This window comes from Ischnura elegans, chromosome X (genome assembly GCF_921293095.1).
Source record: "Ischnura elegans chromosome X, ioIscEleg1.1, whole genome shotgun sequence".
Taxonomy (NCBI): Eukaryota; Metazoa; Arthropoda; class Insecta; order Odonata; family Coenagrionidae; genus Ischnura; species Ischnura elegans.
In genome coordinates, this window is record NC_060259.1 from 55,194,323 (window position 1) to 55,215,759 (window position 21,437).

Sequence of the window (21,437 nt, forward strand, 5' to 3'; positions counted from 1 at the left end):
GATGATGGAATCAATTCGTGTCTCAATATCATGTATCTTATCCTCTGTTAATACTGCTCATTCAAGTATAAAAACGCGTCTATTTGTTCATATTTACCTTCTTTTTTTATTTCACATTAGTAAATTCTTACATTTAGTGACGTTGAAGGGTAAGATACATTTTTATTCCAATACGACCATTTACACTCATTAAATCCCTGTTATCTTTCCCATGATTCCATAAAACCTGAGAATAATCATTAAACAACAATTTCATCTCCAAGATGTTCAATAGAGCATTCATAGCACCTCTTTGCATCTTTCATTTTTTCGCTCGCACCCCTGCCGAAATGAATGCTTCGAAATATATCGCGTTGATACTAAAGAGATGAAAAACGTGCTCTGTATGACTCGCATGGATTCAATAAGCGGCTGAAGAACCGAACGCAAAATCAATTCATCTCGATAAACATTCCTCTGTCCGATCAGCTCAGTCGAGTATGCCTGCACCCTTGTTTTCATCCAACGCTCCAGAATGTTTCCTTTGTTTTTTTCTTTTCGTTTTCCTAGCTATCGGTATGAATGTAAGGGGGAAGGTTTAGCGTTTCCCACTTTTGCCCAAATAAAGTCGCCAGTTTTCCTGTTTCCCCACCTCTTCCAGCGTCCTACCCCTCCCCCGTTCGCCGGTGTGTGGCCACTTGAAGAAGTTGCGCTCCTCACGCTCACAGACCTACAGACGCAAGCATTCAAGTGGCTCCATTATCTCTTCTTTTTATTCCTCCTTCCCTTAGCCTTGCGGGAGTAATGCCGCCGTAATATCGAGTGCGCTGTGAATTGATTAGAAAATTCCACGCCGTGCCAATCCTCTTAGGGAATAAGCGGAGCGTAGTATTCGGTGTGTTTTCTCTCTCTCTCACTCTCCCGTTTTTTTAATACTTTTTCCTTCTATCGCGTCTTCCTTCATTGCTTTTATTCTTGGACCATTCCGTTTTTATTGCCCTCTCCCCCTCATACCCTTCCATCCAACGCCGCATATCTGTCATAACCTTTCCCATAGTCCCCACCACACTCCGTATCGAGCGACCTCTTCAAAGACATCGGGCATTTTTCCCGATATTTTCCCATATAATCGCAGATATGCTACGTCTCCTCTCCACCCTGAGGCCACTCAATATTCCTCTGCTCCTCATCGACGACTAATGTACACGGAGGATGATGAAAGTCGCGAGTAGATGGAACAAATCTCAGTGTATGGGAGCGGAATAGAATCAAAATATTCTTCTCATGTATTTTTGTCATTTACTCTTTAATCATTATTTTTGTTGTGCACGTACATTTCCTGGTATTATTAAGTCTCAGGGGCTTGTTTTAGAGTGACCTATTTACATTTGAACTTAATATTTACGTAAGTAAAGTCAATATCGTACAACTAACATATTTATTCAAGTTCATGAAACATAATGTTATTTTTACATTCTTACTATCTTCATCTATATTTAACTAGTTATAATTATATGATGATGCTAGATACCTAGACTACGAAGGGCAGGAGCGCGTCTTCAGGCGTCAAATTAGAATAAAACAAATCTTTTATCTGGTGATTATATATGTATATCAAAGTGCGAGGATAACAACATAAACGAGCAATAAACGTTATTAATTAACGGGTAATAATATCGTTTATTATTCATGCATCAGTAATCCTTGAAGCAATATGATAAGATGAAATTGCGACCATTGGCGGGGAAATAGGTCCAATGGATTGTACAGGAAAATTTCGAATGGGGGCAATTGGTCTTATCAAATGGAGAACGCAAAAGATATTTTCAAATGTTAAAGTAAACCATTATCATACCCATGCTTAGAAATATACGTATTATACTTGTTCTTTCGTGCTCATTTTTAAATTCTTGAATGCTCAAAAGATAACGACCGTTTGAATATTAAAGTGAGACTCAGACATTAAATTCATCTATTATTACCACAAAACTTTTTTATCCTCGGGAGAACTCATTTAATTTCTTTATTTTTGTGTATTTTTCGCCTCTCTTTTTTGTACGATCCCCACAATTTTTTTTACATGTTTTCTCCTCTCGTCGGAAGCTTTTTCCTTTCGGTTGGAGTGGATATTTTTCCGCCGCCGCTATTGTGACCAGGGTCGTCGGTTTTTGGGAGTTGCGGCGTCTCCAGTCTGTCCCTTGTTTTTATGTTTAACCAAGTGAGTTGGCAGCCGCGCGCGGCATCCCATTTAGGGACGCTAATTGATGGGTACTTTACGCGGCAATTATCTCCCCGGCCTAATAGCGATTTAATGATCGTAGGGGAACGGATATGTAATTTCTATAACACTGAAGAAACTTTGGTTAAAGTGCGTTTGGTGGGGACATGAAGCAGGTAGTCCCAGGTTGGGCGTGGCCACCCTCGGAAGGGTCGCTAATCCTCGACCCTTTCCTCGACGAACTCACCTTCGCTGGCCCACGCCTTCCACCCTACCAGCGGGGGGCCTCCCTCCCTAAAAGTGACCGTTCCCACTGCAATTTGAAAATCAATCAATCGATCCAATAATCAAAAAATAAATGTTTTCATCGTACTCCTGTCAAGCGTGTGATCAAGTACGTCTTTGAACCGTGTTTCTGCGATGAAAAATAACGATTTTGTTAACTTTGCTGAAAACGTGGTTTCGGACCACCGGAAAATGGCAACAGCGGTTTGAAATGGGCAAGGTAGCGGGCTGTTTGAATGAGTTACGAGCGTGAGTTTGGCCATGTGGTACCGTTCAGTAGCACGCCAAGGCTTCAGTTAATTTACCAGAGTATTTTCTTACTCACCAGCTACTGATACTAAGTTCGCAGGCTTTCAAAATGTCAATCTTCCATCGTACTGCAAATGATAGCAACGGTATCTCAATAAGTAGATCATTACGTTACTCGCTATGATGACTACCCTAGAGGTGCCTAAGCTGTGTGAGTTTTAGACAGTGACTGCGAATATTTCGGAGTGCGTACATACCTCACGGTTCGTCTACGTCTACATAAAATCCCGCAAGCCGCCTAAAAGGCGTGTGGCAGGGGGCGTTAGGACACCCCCTTAAAGATATCCATTCTAAATTCTTTACGTTAGTCTTGTTAGTGCTAATACCTCATTGATGAACTCGAATGGAAATCTCTATCAGACCGCAGGCTGAAAAATAAACTGAACCAATTAGATAAATTCAAGAGGAGTGTATTTTCAGACGAAGGTAGACATATGTTACCAACCAACGCCATTGTACCACGGTAGATCAAATCATATAAATAATATCAGAGAGATAGACTGTAGAACAGACAGATTCATCGTCTTTTTTCCCACGATTTATGAGACTGTACCGACAGCATTTCCACGATAGATCATTATTGAGGTTTCGCATGATTTACTTTTCCTGAATACATATTGTGCTCTCATTAACAAGTTTTGCGCGTCTAGGTGTTCTACATCTACATTTTAACAATACCCCGCGAGCAACCTCTAGGGTGTTTGGCAGGGGGTGACAAATCACCAACATGCAGCATGCAAGAGGACCGCCACATGCACACCGCACGGTCATATAAATATTACGCATACTAGTAAAATATACATGCTTGTCCATAAAAAAACTTGCTAATGGTTATTTATTCGTAGAGCAAATACATACAAGGTTAGAACTATGAAAAAAACATGCAATGAGTGATCCTAGCGAGCGACGCTATTAATCCTATCAATTGAGACGACGTTGCTATCCTTAATAGAACGAGGGAAGAATGACATTTTAAATCTCTCTGTTCTGCAGTTTATTTATTTTATTTTATTCTCATGATCACGTCTACTATAGTACGATGGTAAACGAAGGATATGATTCTCGTCGTCTGAGAAAATATCTTTTTTTTCCTATCCCTTTTCTAAATCCGTGCTGTTCTTTTACTGAAAGATTTTGGCAATCTAAGTAGAGGTTCGAGGTTATCGTAACTCCCAGGTAGTTCACTTAGTATGTTGCCTTTATGTTAATACCATCCACAGATTAAATATGGCTATAATTGGACGAATTTCGCAAGAAATGTACCGACATGCATTTGCTCAGATAAGATCGAGTCCCCACTCTTGGCTCCACAAATGAACGTTGTTTAACGCCGATGATAGAATTTCATAGTCAGAGTGGTCCATAATTTCGCGATAGATGACAGCGTTGTGACCAAATAAACGAATTTTACTGGTATGCGGGAGCAGAGATCATTAATGTATACAATGAACAACAGGGGGCCGATTACCGAATTCAATGAATCAAACAAGAATTTGGCTTCTACTTTCCCCAAATTATTTGTTTGTTGTGTAATTACAAACAGTGGCGCCGACTCGCTGGGGCTTGAGGGGGCCCGACTCCCCTCAAAAATTCATTATGGGTGTGAGGAAAAAATGTCAGGCTTGTCGATTTTCCCCGGATTGTCTACATATCGACATTCGAGTTATCACGTTTCTAATGTTGATCATATGACTCTTCTAAAATGCTTATAAGCTTAAAACTCACTAATTATAAAATTTCCCAGTGCAAGATCCCCCCCCCAATATTTTTTTAAGTCGGCATCCCTGATTACACATCGGAGGGAAAGGACTTGGTACTCTTCTGGATGAAGTCAACGGAGGCCACCCCCTGCCAAACACCCAAGATGTGGCTCCCACGGTATTGTATAGTACGTACTTGGGGATAGACACAGGTAAAATGATGCTGCATGTGCCACTTTATTTCATCATTTCATAGCCAAGTTGTTAAGTTATAGAACGAATGATTCATTCTAGAATGTAGAGGAGACAGCAAAATATTGTTGATATCTATAATTTTCTCTACCCACCATCTCCATCGCGTTTGGTTGGCATCTAGCTGGGTGACACTGATGATTATTAACAAGTCTGCTACCACTATGAAATTGATTTGCCAAAAAATGCAAAGCAAAGCAAAAAAATATAGGTAGCAGCCCTGAAAAGAGCTTTGTTATGATGAATAGATGCAGCCATAAGCGTTGTCAGTTCCTTTACATACTACTTCTAAACATTTGTGTAAAAGCACTTGTACGCTTTCACCAAATCACGAAATAGGTCCTCCGTCGTTGAGAGCCTGGATCGCCAAACAAATTCTGTGAGGAACGATTCCAGATTTCCCACACGTAATCTGCCGGTCCTCCTCCTCAAGTCCCGTTTCATTACTGACCACACGCTTTCGATGTTTTGCGTGTGGGTGCTTCTATCTCCGGGACGAACAAAATTCTGAGAGTGGTTGACGGTATCATGGATGTACCCCAAACTCTCCAGACCGGCGTACCCTCGCCACATATCTGTTTTAATCGTCGTTCCCATTCTTACGTATTTTGTTATTGCCTCGTTGAGAGTGGCGGCATCCCTTTTCTCCACGACGCAGAGAAAGGTCTCCCTGGTCTCCCGGTCAACACCACCAAGGACCCACTTCGTTTGGCAGAGACGACCGCGGTTATATTTTCGACGCCCGAATGCGCTCTCGTCGATCTCGACCACGTGCCCCGGACCGCCGATTTCTACACTCGTTTCCTGGAGCCAGGTGAAGACCATCTCTTGGAAGGCCCCGATGATGCTGGAAACCGTCCTCCGCTGGATGCCTATCTCCTTAGAAATTACACAGACTGGATAGCGATTAATCCAGCCTATGACTACGGCAAGGAAGTCCTCCGGTCTAGTGGCAAACCATTGAAAAATGGTTCCCACTGTGATGGAGGAACATCTCCGGCATGTAGCCAACGGGCATCTAAATACAGGCAGCCTCCCCTTCCCCTTCGAGAGGGTAGTTCTCATGCTCCCACAGACGCACCAAGCCCCAAAGCACCAAGAATTGCACTATACCCACCACCCTAATATGGGCCTTAAACGCAGATATGCTCTTACAGAACTCCATGTCACTGGTTTGGCAGTTCAGTAGAGAGTAAAACTTTGCACGTAAAACTCTCTTTTTATAAGGAGCCATGCGAGTGTTGGAAAGTGAATGCGAGCACCTTAACGTATTTTCGCAAGAATATTTTCTTAAGAATTCGTCAATTGTCGTAATGACAAGTATTCTTTGAATTTCGCCAGACGTCAGTGACATATAAATGCATTTATCTACCACTCAGTCCTATTTCAGCCATTGCGGCGAAGTTCTTTGTAGATAAGGACTCTAGAACGCTAACAAAAATGCACCCCATGAAAGACCATCCAGATTAGTCGTGCAATTTGCATTGTACAGGGAGGGTCGTGGGAATGAAGTCGAGGACGGAAATTCCGATCTGGACTCTCAGCCTAATGACGGTCGGTCAGGACTAGCTTGGGTTTCGAACAGGTAACAAAAAATTAGCTGGTGCAAACGATAACTCAAAAGCTTTCATAATTTTTCCATGGGCATATGAGACAGCAATTTTTTGAAAATTTTAAAGAAGAACGTAGTTTTCATTTTTAAAAGAGCTGATTTAGATCGGTAAATTTCATGTCATCGATTCATATGTAAAATGCTTTACCCGCGTTTCAATAATCACGTAGTTTTCATTTTTAAAAGAGCTGATTTAGATCGGTTTAAGATTCATCTACATCTACATCCACATCTACATCTACATAATACCCTGCGAGCCACCTCTAGGGTGTTTGGCAGGGGGTGATCAATCACCAGCATGCAGCAGGCATTTGGACTCCCACATGCACACCACACCGTCCAAAAAACGTCCTGTATAATAACAAACTATACTACTATATGCTGTTAGAAATAGAATATAGAATAGAAATTCAGAAACATGCATTAAGTTTTACATAGGTTAGTAGGCTACACTACAAGTCATGCAATCTATTTACGAGTTCTCGTCAATCTATTTACAAGGCATCGCGTGCAAAGAAGAGCTGCCAGGTATGTGAAAGGTCGTTACGATAGTCTTGTTAGTGTAACTGACCTCTTAGATAAACTCGGATGGGAATCTCTGTCGGACCGTAGATTGAAAAACAGACTAAACCTTTTAGATAAATTCAAGAGCAGTGTCTTTTCTGACGAAGTTAACCATATCTTGCGGACGCCAACGTACTACGGAAGATCAGATCATATAAATAAAATAAGAGCGATAGATTGCAGAACAGACAGATTCCGAATGTCATTTTTTCCACGATCAATAAGAGATTATAACGGCAGCAATAGAACTCGTAAATAGCATGATCTACCTTTTCTGAATCCGTGCTGACAGTCATGGAGGAAGTTACGTCTGTCCAAGAAAGTCATGATATTGCTAACGACGATATGCTCAAGTATCTTGCCTATGATCGATGTTATTGAAATTGGACGGTAGTTGCCTGGGTCATGTTTGTTTCCCTTTTTAAATATGGGTGTAACGCTTGCAATGTTCCAGTCTAGCGATAACTTTCCTTCTGATAGTGACTTCTAGATATTATCTCTTAGTAAGGAGTGATCTGTGGAGCTAACTCCTTAGTTATTGAGCGTTGTGGAGCGTAATTTTCTTTAGCTTCAAGTTCCTTCAATTTATTACATGACGTAATGTACTTTCTGTACACGTTGTATAAATTGCTCTGCTTCCTATGTTCCCTTCTGAAATCGTTGTTGAATTTATTATTTAATAAATGTATTTGTGATTTTGAATTTAGGTGTGCAATTAAAAATATGAATAGTTTCTTTTGCTCTCCCGAAAGGTTGCTATTTTTGAGATAATTGTTTGCTGGTAGCTCCTCTTTGCACGCGTTCTAACTCTTTTTTAAGCCTATTTCACGAGGATCCCAAACACTGACAGCGTATTCTACATGGAGTCTAATGAGGGAGAAGTAGCTAATTTCTCTCGCAAAAATGAAAAAGACACGTGTAGATCTTTTTTGTGTGAAAATAAAATAAATGCGGGACAATTATTAAAATCGAAAAATGATACAAAGGAAGCTCTTCTGGGGGCATCGAATGAATTCAAACGAAAAATAATGGGCAAATATGGCCATTATTTTAGCCCTAAGGCTTTTTGATTATTCGTAAGAGAGGTGCAGGTAAATAGCGCTGTAATAATAACGCTATAGCAAATAATTGTCACATGCCAAACACCCTAGAGGTGGTTAGGCCGCGTGAGTTTTAGACGGTGATTGCGAGGCCCTTTATATATTCTCCCCAGAGAAAGGAAAGAAAATTTTTTAAGAATACTTTAACTATCGCACTGACAGGTATTCTTTGAATTTATCACACATAAATGCTCACATATACTACTCACTACTCAGTCCTCTTTCAGCCATTGCAGCAAAGTTTTTTTTGTAGATATGGACTCTTAAAGCGCTAAAAAAATGCACCCCATTAATGACCATCCAAAATGTCGTGCAATTTGTATTATACAGGAAGGGTTGCAGGAATGAAGGCGATGTCGGAAATTCCGATCTGGACTCTCAGCCTAATGAAAGTCGGTCAAGACTAGCTTGGGTTTCGAGCAGGTAGCAAAAAATTAGCTAGTCTAAAGGATAACTCCAAAACAAACATATTTTTCCATGGGCATATGAGACAGCAATTCATACAATGAACTTAATCCGTCTTTGCCGAAATTCTGAGCATTAATCGGAACAGTACAATAGTATCAATACTGTACATTGATACTAACCAATGTTTCCCGGATCTTGGTAAGATTTCGATCGAATAAAAATCTAGCTGGAGGAATCGAGCTGGAGGTGGAGTATTTATAGCTGTAAATAATTCAATCGTCAGCCAAGCGGTAACCGTAACAGAGACCAGGGTTGAATCTTGAATCGTTGAGTTAATAAATGAACAATATAGTTGTCCCAAGCCGCCACGAAGGAAGCGTTCAGGAATGCATTCACGAATTTTAAAAGAAAAACACTAGTAGAGCAGTTACGGAATAACTCAAGAGCATCATGGTCTTATGTCCGGGAAGTTGAAGGTAAAACGATCGATTTTTTCCACGGTCAATAAGAAATTATAACGGTAGCGATAGACGCATAAGTAGATTAAATGACTTTTAATGTAACCTACTAACCTTTGTAAAACTTAATGCGTGCTGCATGCTGGTGATTTATCACCCCCTGCCAAACACCCTAGAGGGGGCTCGCAGGGTATTATGTAGATGTAGATGAACACACCGTATTCAGCTTATTAATTAAACACCTAGACGCGCAAAACTTTAATGAGAGGTCAACATGGATTCAGGAAGCGCAGATCATTTGAAACCTCAAAAATCATCTATCGTGGAATAAAATATATTCGGGAAATAACAGGTATTAAGTAAATTGGGTTTTGTAAAAAAATACTAGGAAAGGGCGACGACAAAGTGAGATACGACGGCCATTCAGTAAGTATTTAGAAAAGGTAATAAAATCAAATTTAACTGGGTCAATTGTTTTACATTGTTCATTATAGTCTTCTTTTATCAATACAAATTTGTCAAGCATTTTTTCAAGCATTATGAGCCGTCGTGAAAATTTAGAAACATGCATTAATGTTTAAGTAAGTTGTAAGCTACAATATAACTCATGTAATCTATTTGTGAGTTCTAATGCTGTCTGTACAGTCTCTTATAAATTGTGGAAAAAATTCTGAATCTGTCTGTTCCACAGTCTATCTCTCATATATTTTTTTAATGATTCGATCTACGTGGTATGCTGGCGTTGGTAAGATATGACTACCTTCGCCAGAAAATACATGTCTCTTGAATTTATCAATTAGGCTAAGTTTATTTTTCAGTCTGCGGTCTTATAGAGATTTCCATTCGAGTTTATCGATGAGGTATTAACACTAACAAGATTAACAAGAAGTAAAGAATTTTACCGTACCTGGCAGCGCCTCTTTGAATGAATGATCATTAATGGGGTGCATTTTTGTCAGCAGTTAAGATTCCTTGTATACAAAGAACTTTGCCGCAATTTTATTTCATTTCTCTGGAGAAAATACGTAAAGGGACTCGCAGTCACCGTCTAAAAATCACGCAACCTATCCACCTTTCGGGTGTTTTTTGACTTTTTGAAGTAGTTCGACTGCTTTAACCCTTCAATATCCGACTTAGGGAATAATTGACCCTTTATCTCGACGCAGGTTATCTAATCGGAGCCTATGTGGAACTGAAGGCAAATTAACTGAAGCCTTGGCGTGCAAATGAGCGGTACCAGATGGCAAAATCATGCTCGTAACTCATTCAAACAGCCCACTACTTTGCCCATTCCAAAGCGCTGTTGCCATTTTCCGGTGGTCCACAGCCACGTGTTTAGCAAAGTTAACAAAATCGTTATTTTTCATCGCAGAATCACGCTTCAAAGACGTACTTGATCGCATGATTGACAGGAGTACTATGCAAACAGTCATTTTTTGATTATTGGATTGATTGATTGATTTCCAAATTGCAGTCATAGGGTCACTTTTCGGGAGGGAAGCCCCCCCCCTGGGAGGGTCCAAGACACGGGCCAGCGAGGCCGAACGCGTCGAGGAAAGGGTTGAGGATTAAGGACCCTACGGAAGGTGTACCACGCCCATCTTCGGACTACCTGCTCCATGTCCCCACCAAACGCACCTTAACCGAAACTTTTATGGCTGTAAAATATTTGGGATACGCGCCGGGTAGACCATTATGGCAAACGCTCTGGGTAGACAATTTTTTTATTATTACTTCAAGTCTGCGGATTATTGTGAAGGATTTTGGGTGGGGTTTGGTTTCTTGCTCGATCGTCCGCGAGGCAAGAGTGCTTTTTGGGAAAAGACTGTCTTTATGTCTTCCATAGTTGTTGCCAGAGAGGTGATGGAATAATGGGGAAATCATAGGGATGGCTCGATTGTACCATTTCCATATTTATGTACAGGAAAACTCGCTTTTAACGATCACGCAGGTAGCGAAGTCCCGCCAATAACAATGTGTGTTAACGGTCCCTCGAGCTTTCCTATTGTTGCCAATGTTAATTACCCCGCCTGTAACGAGTACGGATGATACGAAATATCCACTGTAAGAAATATTCTTTGTTCCCTTTGGTAATTATTTCCTCTTTTACAAATAAAGTACGGCCATCTTCGTTACTTAAACGTTCCTTACGTCATCGCCAGTTATTCTCACGAATGGCAATCACCACACAGTTCTTCTCTTGATCCTAAAATCCTTCCCTTTACAGCCGTTTTATGGGAAAAGTGTGATGATGGTTAATTGTTACGGATCTGTTGCTTATGTAAAGACGGAACATTAGCCGACAATCCTGTGACGCATAGAGCAAAATCGTGTATTGTGGGTAGAACGAAATCCCTTCTATAACAAAATAGAATGATGGTCCACTGAAATTCGTTTTTTGCGAGTTTTTCTGTACTTATTTCAAGTGCAAACTTAAGAGCATAACAATTAATTCACAATATTACATGTGAGAAAAACGAAGATAATAGATTCCTCTTTCTTCCTACGCTTCGTCTAATACGTGCTGTAGCCTTATATTATGTAGAGGCTACCATCTCTATGATGTTTCTGATTCGGCGAGTTGAATATGAACTCTAGTGAAATACTTAAAATACAATATTTGCATGCACTGATTGCCCAACCTTTTTTCGCGGTATTTGTGTCAATTAACTATTACCTGCGGTTTATGACTCGGTCTTTTCGCTGTGATTTTTCCCATGAACTTTCCTATTTCCTTCGACTTTACTATTAGTCGTAGACGGTTATTAATTATCATACTTGGTGTTCAACCATAATAATGCTGGTGGTTGCGCTTTTATCGTGGTACTCTCTCATTGTTCCGGAATTTCCTCAAAGCGGTGACTCTATTTCATTATGCATTGAATTTCTTTAAAAAAATATATTTGGGACAATAACTTGCTAGAGCTGAAAATCGCATCTCATTCGCGGTCTATCATTTCCGCTTTCACATCGTGTTATATCGTATTTAGTGGCATCGAGCAGCCGATAAGGTCTGTGCTGCGTCTAATGAAAGTTTGATTGCTCTGGGGAGACAGTCATGAAGCGATCCTCATATTGCCTCTTTGACAAAGGGTTTGTGCGCGGCTTGCGTTCATCCACGGTGCAGCTCGTGCATTAAATGGCTTGGCTCAAGATAGGCTCATTACGTGACGTCATCGTCTGTAACTGCTTTGGTTAATGATTTTCTCACAGCGCTTGACAGCCATGGCCTTTGTGGGTAGAAAAGTTTTCTTTCAATATTGAAGCACTATACCAATAATTCCGGCATCGGAATTTGAATTAAGCGTGTTTTGTTACTGAATACCTTGGTTTATTCCGTGACATATTTGGCAATACTTATTGCAAAACGTTGAAAATTAAGCCTGTTATGTTTCAGAATGCCTTGGTTTATCTCGGGACATTACTAATGCGTAGTACAAAGCGGTACACTGTGAAATTCTTCGGTAAAATTGATTACTACCAAATTCAATGAAATCCTCTTCTTCCATTTTATTTCATTCCTGTTTCTAGGGAAACTTTTCTCGAACTAATTCTGGCATAGAGGGCGGCATATGTAGCGCAAAGGCAGTATGTGCTATTTTAATGTCTTTTTCGTGATATTATTTGTCAATTTAAGTGGAAAACTACTCTTCCGAGAATTAAAATCATGAAAAGGATGCCTTAGGTTTCTTCGTCCTGCGTTTTACTTTGACTAAATGCGAAACTTCCCACCTATTGCAAGTTTGAAAAAATCCATGATCATCATAAATGCTATCGGAAATCAATGATATTTCTTTGGTTACGAAAACACTACGAGTGGTGTATTGTTTTCGGATTTAAAAATACCTTCAAACTTATCATTGTAAAAACTATGGTACAGAGGCAGCTTTCAAATTTACATTTACTTGCGTGTACACAACCATTACGCTGTATTACCTTTTTGGATCTTGTGTGATTACTGCAATGCATCTGAAACTTCCCTCCTATTGCAGGTTACCATAATAATTATTTTACCATTAATTAATGAGGTTAAGATAAGAAGAAAAAAATTAATTATGCATCTGAAGGTGATTCTTCTCCAGATCCGTTGGGGAGCACTTTATGACTATGTAGCAAGCTGCTTTCGGAGCTTGGAACTTTGACGTGTATGAGACGAAGGCATTTCTTATATTTGCTTCAACTGAGCTACCCTCAGGGCTTGTCATCCACCCCCTGTGCTGGCCATAATAGCCACGGCCATGCCTCACTTTTGAACCCAGGAGCTTGAGGTCAGCAGTCGACCACAAAGCCTCATCAGGGTGCGGCTAAGTATTGAAGGGTGATCGGGAGTATCTTATTGAATGTGAATCACTGAAGTTCCGCATGCTTGGGCTTTGAGCTCGCTCGACTGATGTTCCATACATTATTCATCGCCGAAATATTAGGTACGTCCGTGGATTAACCCCTTCAAAGGTTCCCTCGCCTCGGTCGGAGTGTTTCCTAAGTGGATATTGAAACCATATTACGGGGATTTATCGATTAACGACATACGCCCCACCAGAAATGTGTATTCTGTTGCTCAAGTGACGAAATATCACGGAATTTACCTATTGAGACTCATGTTCGTGCGTGTAAACTTTATCTACTTCTCAGATCAAGTATTTAAGCTATGTTGTACATTCAAAGGTTGTTAGCGAATGCGAGCTCATACTTTTCTTTTATTTTATTTAAAAAGCTCACATTCAGCGATATTGCCCTTGTAAAGTGGCGCAGTAATAAGCGATACATGTAAAGATATCACATGCAAACCGATAATGAATTAAGATATGCCCAATTTATGGACGTATCGAAATATTTTTCTTTCTCCTATACATTATGCCACCCAAAGTGGCGCAGAAAGAATTATTTTCAATGTAAATACCATCAAAAAAGCCCTTTAAGCGTTAAAAAATGTTTGATTAAAATTAATTTAGCTTATTTTTCTTTGTAATATCGTTGGTAAGGGAGCAAAGCAAGAATATAACTCGAGTCTAAAACATCATTTATAGTAAAATTGCCTGAAGTGACCTCATGCAATCCATGGGAGCGAGAATGGAACTCGCTTGAAGTCGTTCATCAAGCAATTCAAAGGCGGAATTTATTGCAAACGATTAAAACTATAAACTGCATGAAAGCCACACTGCTTGCTCGCTCAAATGACAGCCATTTTATTGATTGGAATATTCGGTCCTTGCCTTAATTGCTCCTGCCCAAAAAAGGTAATTCGTTTTCGTGGTTTTATTTGTACCCCTCGATGTAAATATTCTTTAAGCGAACCGTTTGTAAAATAAAACTTACATTTTCGTAATATTTCTTATAAACTCGTTTCAGCGGACGTTCAAGCCCGTAGTGGTGGGGATGTTCATTCGTATTGTATTTTTCTGAGATGTTGAATTTAACGAGCGCACACGCTCATGAAATTTTTCTGCTGCAATTGATGTTATGCCTTTGTGAATAATTCTGTTTGACTTATTGATTGCTAAAATTTGAATTATTTTTGCAACAAATAATGCTTTTATATTCACGATTCGTCTTATTATGCATTGTATTTAACGGCATATCGTTACCGAAAAATTCATAGCATTGGCTCTTGGTTTTGGTTTACATTTATAATAGCGTTGGCTTCACTAGTAATCGAAGGTGGTACTTGTAATGAATTCATTTTCCATGATCGCAGAATTATTTTCAGCCATCCATACATTTATTTGTAGATTATGGTTCAAGTGTTGTCTTCACACCGTTTGATTCTCTCCTATGAATGTTAATGATAATGTATTGCCGGACCCGATGATTTGAATGTCAATTGTATTTTAAAAATTCTCAACTATTGACGATTAGTCATATAAAATGACTTCCTGTTTTACCTGATCAGAATGAGCTGATGATATCTTATTCTTGTTAAGTAGTTGCTATCTTATCTTAAAAAAAATAATCAATGCTTCAATAAAAAAATCCTTGCTTGAACTAGATGAAACAAACTTATGGAGCGATTGTATTATTTTACGCCGATAACTTCCTAAGAGAATTTTAGTTCTTGAAAGCCGTAATTATTGAAATTATTTCGAAAAAGAAATTCCTAGGGTTAAAAGTTATATTGGATTTTGAAGGTATTATCCCATAAAAAGAAATTCAAATAGGGGATTAAGGCTTTGGTGTGGCAACTTAGGTTTTGTTTTCGCGGCCCGCCTATCAGTGTCCCCTATTCCGATGCTGTGCGGTGGGCGTTTTAAGGCTATCGTATGCGCTGCTTAGCAATCACAGCAGGCTTATACAGACTTCGTTTTTTCAGCATTGCGTCCCCCATTCATCATTGCTGCAAATGTCCCCATATCCCAGTAACAAGAATAGGAATGATACGAAGAGGCCAGGACGGCTGGTATTTCGATGAAATTATTGCGGGCTTAAGGTGTTGCATTTCGTTTCATATTTCTTAAGTCCTAACTTCAACCCTACGCCGTTAGATTATCCGTAAAATCACGCTCACTTCAGTTACAACCCAGCATTGGGTACGAATTTTAGCTGTTATTTTTATTGAGTACGACTTATAGTCAATTTTAACTATACCCTCTCATCGTGTCTCATAAACGCTTCATGCTCCTTTCTACCGACAATAAATTAACTCACTTTGGTCACGATTTAGTGATGTTGTTCAGATGGTGTGGAACTAATTGTTCTTCGAAAGTCACCGTCATTTTTCCATCGCATGAATTTTAGCTTCATTAATGAAAGTGGTCGTGTTGGCTGAAATTTTTGTGGACTCCATTATAACGTAAAATTAATTGAAATTCGTAAATTCCACAGAATATATTCATAATTTGTGCCGACACGATTCAGTCTTCTGACGGCAATGTGCAACAATTATGAGCAGAGAACGCAAGGTGGAACAAGAACCCGGCGTATGTATGAGGCTGCTCTAACTGCGAAACACGGCTCAGTTATGACCTTGAAAAGCTTAGCACACAGCATCTAAATAGGAGAATCGAACCAAGGACTTTTGGCATGGCTTTGGTATAATTTCCAGGGGAGCTTAAGAACTTGGATATCGTAGTTATACGTAGTGGACCGTAACGCTAAAGGTCGAAGGTTCGAATCCGGGCTCGGGGAAACTTTTTCCAATGGCAACTAATGTCAATAATTTTCCATTATTTTATTTGACTCGCGGCTGAGCTTAAAGCCACCGAGTGCGTCCACCGGGTTTGTGGATGGTGGGTCGACCTTTAGATAAAAAGGTTAGCTGCGAGATGAGCGAGTTTAGTCGTCTAATAATCAGTTGTGGACAAAAAGCGGCAGTGTTATGAGTGGGTATTGGACTACCCTTGGGTAAGGTAGACAATTTAAATGATACCGAAACCTGTGAAGATACCGTTACTTGGCGACTGGGGGCCGCCAACAATTACGCCTCTCATCACCCGGGGGAGAGGGCAGCAGCTCTTCTTCATTTGTGCGAAGGTGGAGACCATACTGGTCGGTACAGCGAAACACATTTCACTACGGTAACATTTATTTTAACGGCTGTAGTACTGCGATGTGGAAGGCAAGGGGAAACCACCGCATTATTATCCCGAGGAGTCGCAGCTACTCCACTAATTTTATATTTGCCGGCTTCGGTGGCGGTGGGGTAACGTCCTCGCCTGCCAAACAAGAGGTCGCGGGTTCGAATCCGGCCTGGGTAGGTTTCCTCTGTCCAGGGTAAGGTTCTTCGTGTACGTTTACTTGTTAAATGTGTTGAACACCCCGATGTGAAATGGCCAATATGAGCTGTATTCGGTGGTTTGAGAATAAAAGAAAAAAACAAGAATAATGACATTTTATTTGCAGCTCCCGGTGGAGGCGAGTGATAAATTTTCTTACGATGGAAGTCGACTGGTTCATTCGTGGGCGTATTCTAATGGCAGCCTAAGTTTTCAGCCAAGAATAGGGAAGGAGGTATGGGAATGGTGTGCTATTGAGAAGGAGCAGTGATGAATTCCACGGGTGCGTTGGAATTTACGGGGGTGTGGAGTCGGTGCAGACGACGCGCAAAATACGATCGTCAGCTGTTTGGTAGTTCCGCACGCCACCGCCAGTGGAGCGGAGCTGGCCGGTCGGTCGGAGCAACGAGACAGAGAGTTCTACGCCTACCGCCTAGCAGTAAACGTGGTCAAGGCTACTATCTGGTGTAAAGACGTGATCGATTGTAGTTGTCTTCCGCAATAAAAGAAACGCTCACCACGAGCGGTTTCGTTACCTTGTAAAAGTCTTTTCCTTTGAAATTGAACCATCGACGAGGGCAGCCACGCCACATTGGTGACCCCGACGAAGCGCACGATGGCTGACGAGGAAGATATCCGCACAAAAAATCTACTCCTGCAACAACAGTGCGAAGCCCTCCAACAGCAGTTGCAACTTCATATACAGCAGCAACAACCGTTTCCAGAACAAAGCTTCGCTCATGTAGATCGCGTGGTCGTTCGCCTTCCGCCCTTTTGGTCGGATAATCCAAGTCTTTGGATCGCGCAAGTGGAAAGTCAATTCGCACTTCACCGTATCACGTCAGACGTTAGCAAATTTAATATTATTATTTCTCAACTTGAACCTCGGTACGCGGCTGAAATATCCGACATAATTACAAATCCTCCGGCTGAAGGCAAGTTCGAGAAACTTAAAACAGAGTTAGTTTCTCGCATATCTGCATCACGGGAGGAGCGAATACGCCAGCTACTCACGCAAGCGGAAATAGGTGATCGCAAACCATCGCAGTTCCTGCGCTACATGCGTGGTTTGGTTGGAACGGAGACCATACCGGACACCCTTCTAAGGACCTTATGGAGCGGACGCCTGCCCAGCACCATCCAGACGATAATTGCTACGCAGCAAAATCTTCCCCTGGATGTCATCGCCGACCTGGCAGATAAGGTTTTCGAAGTGATCCCTGCCCCACAAGTAGCTACTGTAAGTACCTGTACCACTGATATAAATAAGCGCCTTGATGAACTGTCTCAACAAGTGAATGCCCTAACTGCCAAAATTGAAAAGCTAGGCCACGAGCGATCAAGATTTAGGAGTCGAAGTCGTCCTCCCAAAGAAAATGTCTTTCGGCATAGATCCCCTTCACAAGAACCAAGGCCAACCACCGAAGACATTTGCTGGTATCATAGACGTTACGGCACCAAGGCAAGGAAGTGCACCACCCCGTGTGAGTTTTCCCCAAACGCCCCTGGCAGCCATCCGTAGCGGCGTCATTGGACTGCCTAAACAAGTCGCCGCAACGCTTATTTGTTAAAGATCGGAACACGCAGCGCCGTTATTTAATAGACACTGGCTCCGATCTCTCTATTTTCCCCCGAAGACTCCTTCGAGAAAATCGCCCTAAAACTAGTTATAATTTGTCAGCAGCTAATGACAGTATTATTGCCACTTATGGTTTTCTCACTGCCAATCTTAATTTTGGACTTCGGCGGAATTTTCTTTGGCGTTTTGTCATCGCTGACGTGGCAGATCCTATCCTCGGAGCCGACTTCCTAGGACATTACCATCTATTGCCTGACATAAAAAACTCTCAGCTCATCGATGGTGTTACTCGCCTCTCCTGCCCTGGCATCCGCGCTCCCTCTCTACAACAAAGTGTGAAAACTATTACAGGATCGTCTCCATTTCATTTGATCTTAAAGGAATTTCCTGATATTCTACGCCCTCAGGGAACGCCACGTGAGATCCGCCACAGGACTGTTCACTTCATTAAGACGACCCCGGGACCACCTATCTCCAGCAGGCCACGACGACTCGCTCCCGAACGCCTTCGCGCAGCCCAGGCCGAGTTCGAGCTCATGATCCAAGAGGGTACCGCTCGACGATCTAAAAGTCAATGGACATCGCCACTTCACATGGTACCAAAGAAGGACAATGGATGGCGACCGTGCGGAGACTATCGCCTACTTAATGCCAGAACCATCCCCGATCGTTACCCTGTACGCCATATCCACGACTTCAGCGTGCGACTCCGAGGCTGCACCATTTTCTCAGTCATAGATTTGGTAAAAGCCTACACACAGATACCAGTGGACCCATCGGATATTCCCAAGACGGCAGTAACCACGCCATTTGGACTATTTGAATTTCCATTCATGCCGTTTGGTCTCCGAAACGCAGGTCAAACTTTTCAACGATTCATTGATGAAGTTGTCCAAGGTTTTGACTTTTGCTTCCCATATATCGACGATATTTTGGTCTTCTCACACGACTCGGCCGAGCATGAAGTTCACCTTCGCGCCCTCTTCCAACGCCTGGCCGACAATGGAATAATCATCAATGCCACGAAGAGTGTGTTTGGCTCTCGTGAAGTCACATTCCTGGGCTACCAAATCTCAGCCGAGGGCACTCGACCATTACCAGATCGTGTTATCGCATTGCTAGAGTATCCCCGCCCACCCACCGCCCGCGGCTTGCGCCGATTTTTAGGAATGCTAAATTTTTACCGACGTTTTATGCCCTCCGCAGCAAGTCACCAAGCTCCATTGCACGCCGCCATCGCCGGACTCCGTGGCAGCCAGACCGTGAATTGGACTCCGGCATTGGACCAAGCTTTCGCTGCATGCAAAGAGAACCTTGCCCAAGCCACCCTACTAGCACACCCGGAGAACGACGCCCCGCTTGGCCTATTCACCGACGCTTCGAGCTCCTCCGTCGGTGCTGCATTACAACAACTCGTGAAAAATTCTTGGCAGCCGTTGGCATTTTTCTCCATGAAGCTTACTCCACGCCAGACGCAGTGGCCGGCTTACTACAGAGAACTTCATGCCATCTACTCAGCCATTCAACACTTTCGACATATCCTTGAAGCTCAGCACTGCACAATATTTACCGACCACAAACCGTTAACCTACGCATTCCTCCAACGACGGGAAAAGCTACCACCTGTGCAGCTCAACCAATTGAGTTTCATTTCTCAATATACATCGGACATTCGACACGTGAGCGGTTCGACCAACATCGTTGCAGACGCCCTAAGTCGTGTGGAATCAATCCGCTCTCCTATTAATTTTAATGATTTGTCTCTCTCCCAAGCAGACGATGAGGAGCTCAAATCATATTTATCCCCCAGCTCTTCCTTGTCTTTAAAAAAAGTTAAAATTCCTGGGTGTGATAGTGAAGTGTTCTGTGATACGTCCACCTCTGCAGTGAGACCCTACTTGACACTACCCTTCAGGAAGCCGGCCTTCGACACCCTCCATTCCCTGTCACACCCTGGTGTCCGCGCGTCCACCAAGTTGGTCGCGGAGCGCTTTGTGTGGCCTTCCCTCCGCAAGGACTGCCGCAACTGGTCCCGCAGCTGCCTTCAATGCCAGCAGTCCAAGGTCCAGCGACACACCGCATCACCCATAGGATGTTTCCCGCTGCCATCCGGCAGATTCCAGCACATCCACTTGGACATCATTGGACCGCTGCCCCATTCCAACGGCTTCCGCTACTGCATCACCGTAGTGGACCGTTTTACGCGGTGGCCTGAGGTTTTTCCTGTTGCTGAGATCACTGCAGAGATTGTCGCCAAGACACTGGTGTCCGGATGGTTTGCTCGCTTCGGCATACCGGCGAAAATCACCACTGACCGAGGCCCGCAGTTTACCTCTCATTTGTTTCAGGAACTCACACGAACTGCCGGCGCCGACCATCTCCGCACCACGGCGTATCACCCAGCTGCAAACGGGCTCGTGGAACGTTTTCACCGCCATTTAAAGGCGGCGATAATGTGTCACAATCATCAAAGATGGTCCGACATCCTGCCTTGGGTTCTCCTGGGGATCCGATCCGCCTGGAAGGAAGACCTAAAAGCGACGCCAGCCATGATGGTATACGGCGAAACCCTTCGCCTCCCAGGAGATTTCTTTTCTCTTCCCACAGGTACTAAGGTTGGGCAGAGCGCTTTTGCTGTGCTGCTGAGGACCTTTATGGAGAGCCTGCGCCCCCAACCCACCTCACGGCATGGAAGCAAGGCTATTTTCCAGCATCCGGATTTGGCCCTGTCCTCCCATGTGTTTCTCCGCAATGATGCAGTCCGGAAGCCTCTTCAGCCTCCATACGAGGGACCATACGAAGTTCTCCACCGCTCACCCAAGCACTACACGATACGCATCCGTGGGAAGGAAACTAAAGTGTCCATTGACAGGTTGAAACCGGCCTACTATATGGACGAAAGCATCCCACCACCAAGAGATAATACTGCCTCAGCTGTGCCTGTCGTGATCGAGAAGCCACACCTACCAGCCCAGAACTTGGAACGGACAACCCGCAGTGGCCGCCGTGTCCATTTCCCTCGCCACTTACTTGATTATAACCATTCATTCTTTTGAAATCATTGATATCATGCAGTACATTTTTTTTGTGCGCCCTTATTTTGATTTTCTTCTTCGCCTTAATTATTTTTTTTTTTCCTCTAATTCATCATCCTCCTCCCAGGCCGCATTACTGTGAAGGGGGGTGGTGTGGAGTCGGTGCAGACGACGCGCAAAATACGATCGTCAGCTGTTTGGTAGTTCCGCACGCCACCGCCAGTGGAGC

At 42.5% G+C, this 21,437-nt stretch overlaps 1 protein-coding gene across 1 annotated transcript; it reads left to right on the forward strand.

Moving 5' to 3' along the window:
* The first annotated feature begins 17,210 nt into the window (after positions 1-17,210).
* LOC124171161 lies at positions 17,211-18,116 on the forward strand. Its single transcript, XM_046550300.1, has one exon. The coding sequence runs from the start codon at positions 17,211-17,213 to the stop codon at positions 18,114-18,116; it is 906 nt and encodes a 301-aa protein (XP_046406256.1).
* The last annotated feature ends 3,321 nt before the right edge of the window (positions 18,117-21,437 follow it).

Excerpts from the sequence above, each read along its gene's own strand:
- LOC124171161 (XM_046550300.1), top strand. The coding sequence starts at position 17,211 with ATGGCTGACGAGGAAGATATCCGCACAAAAAATCTACTCCTGCAACAA.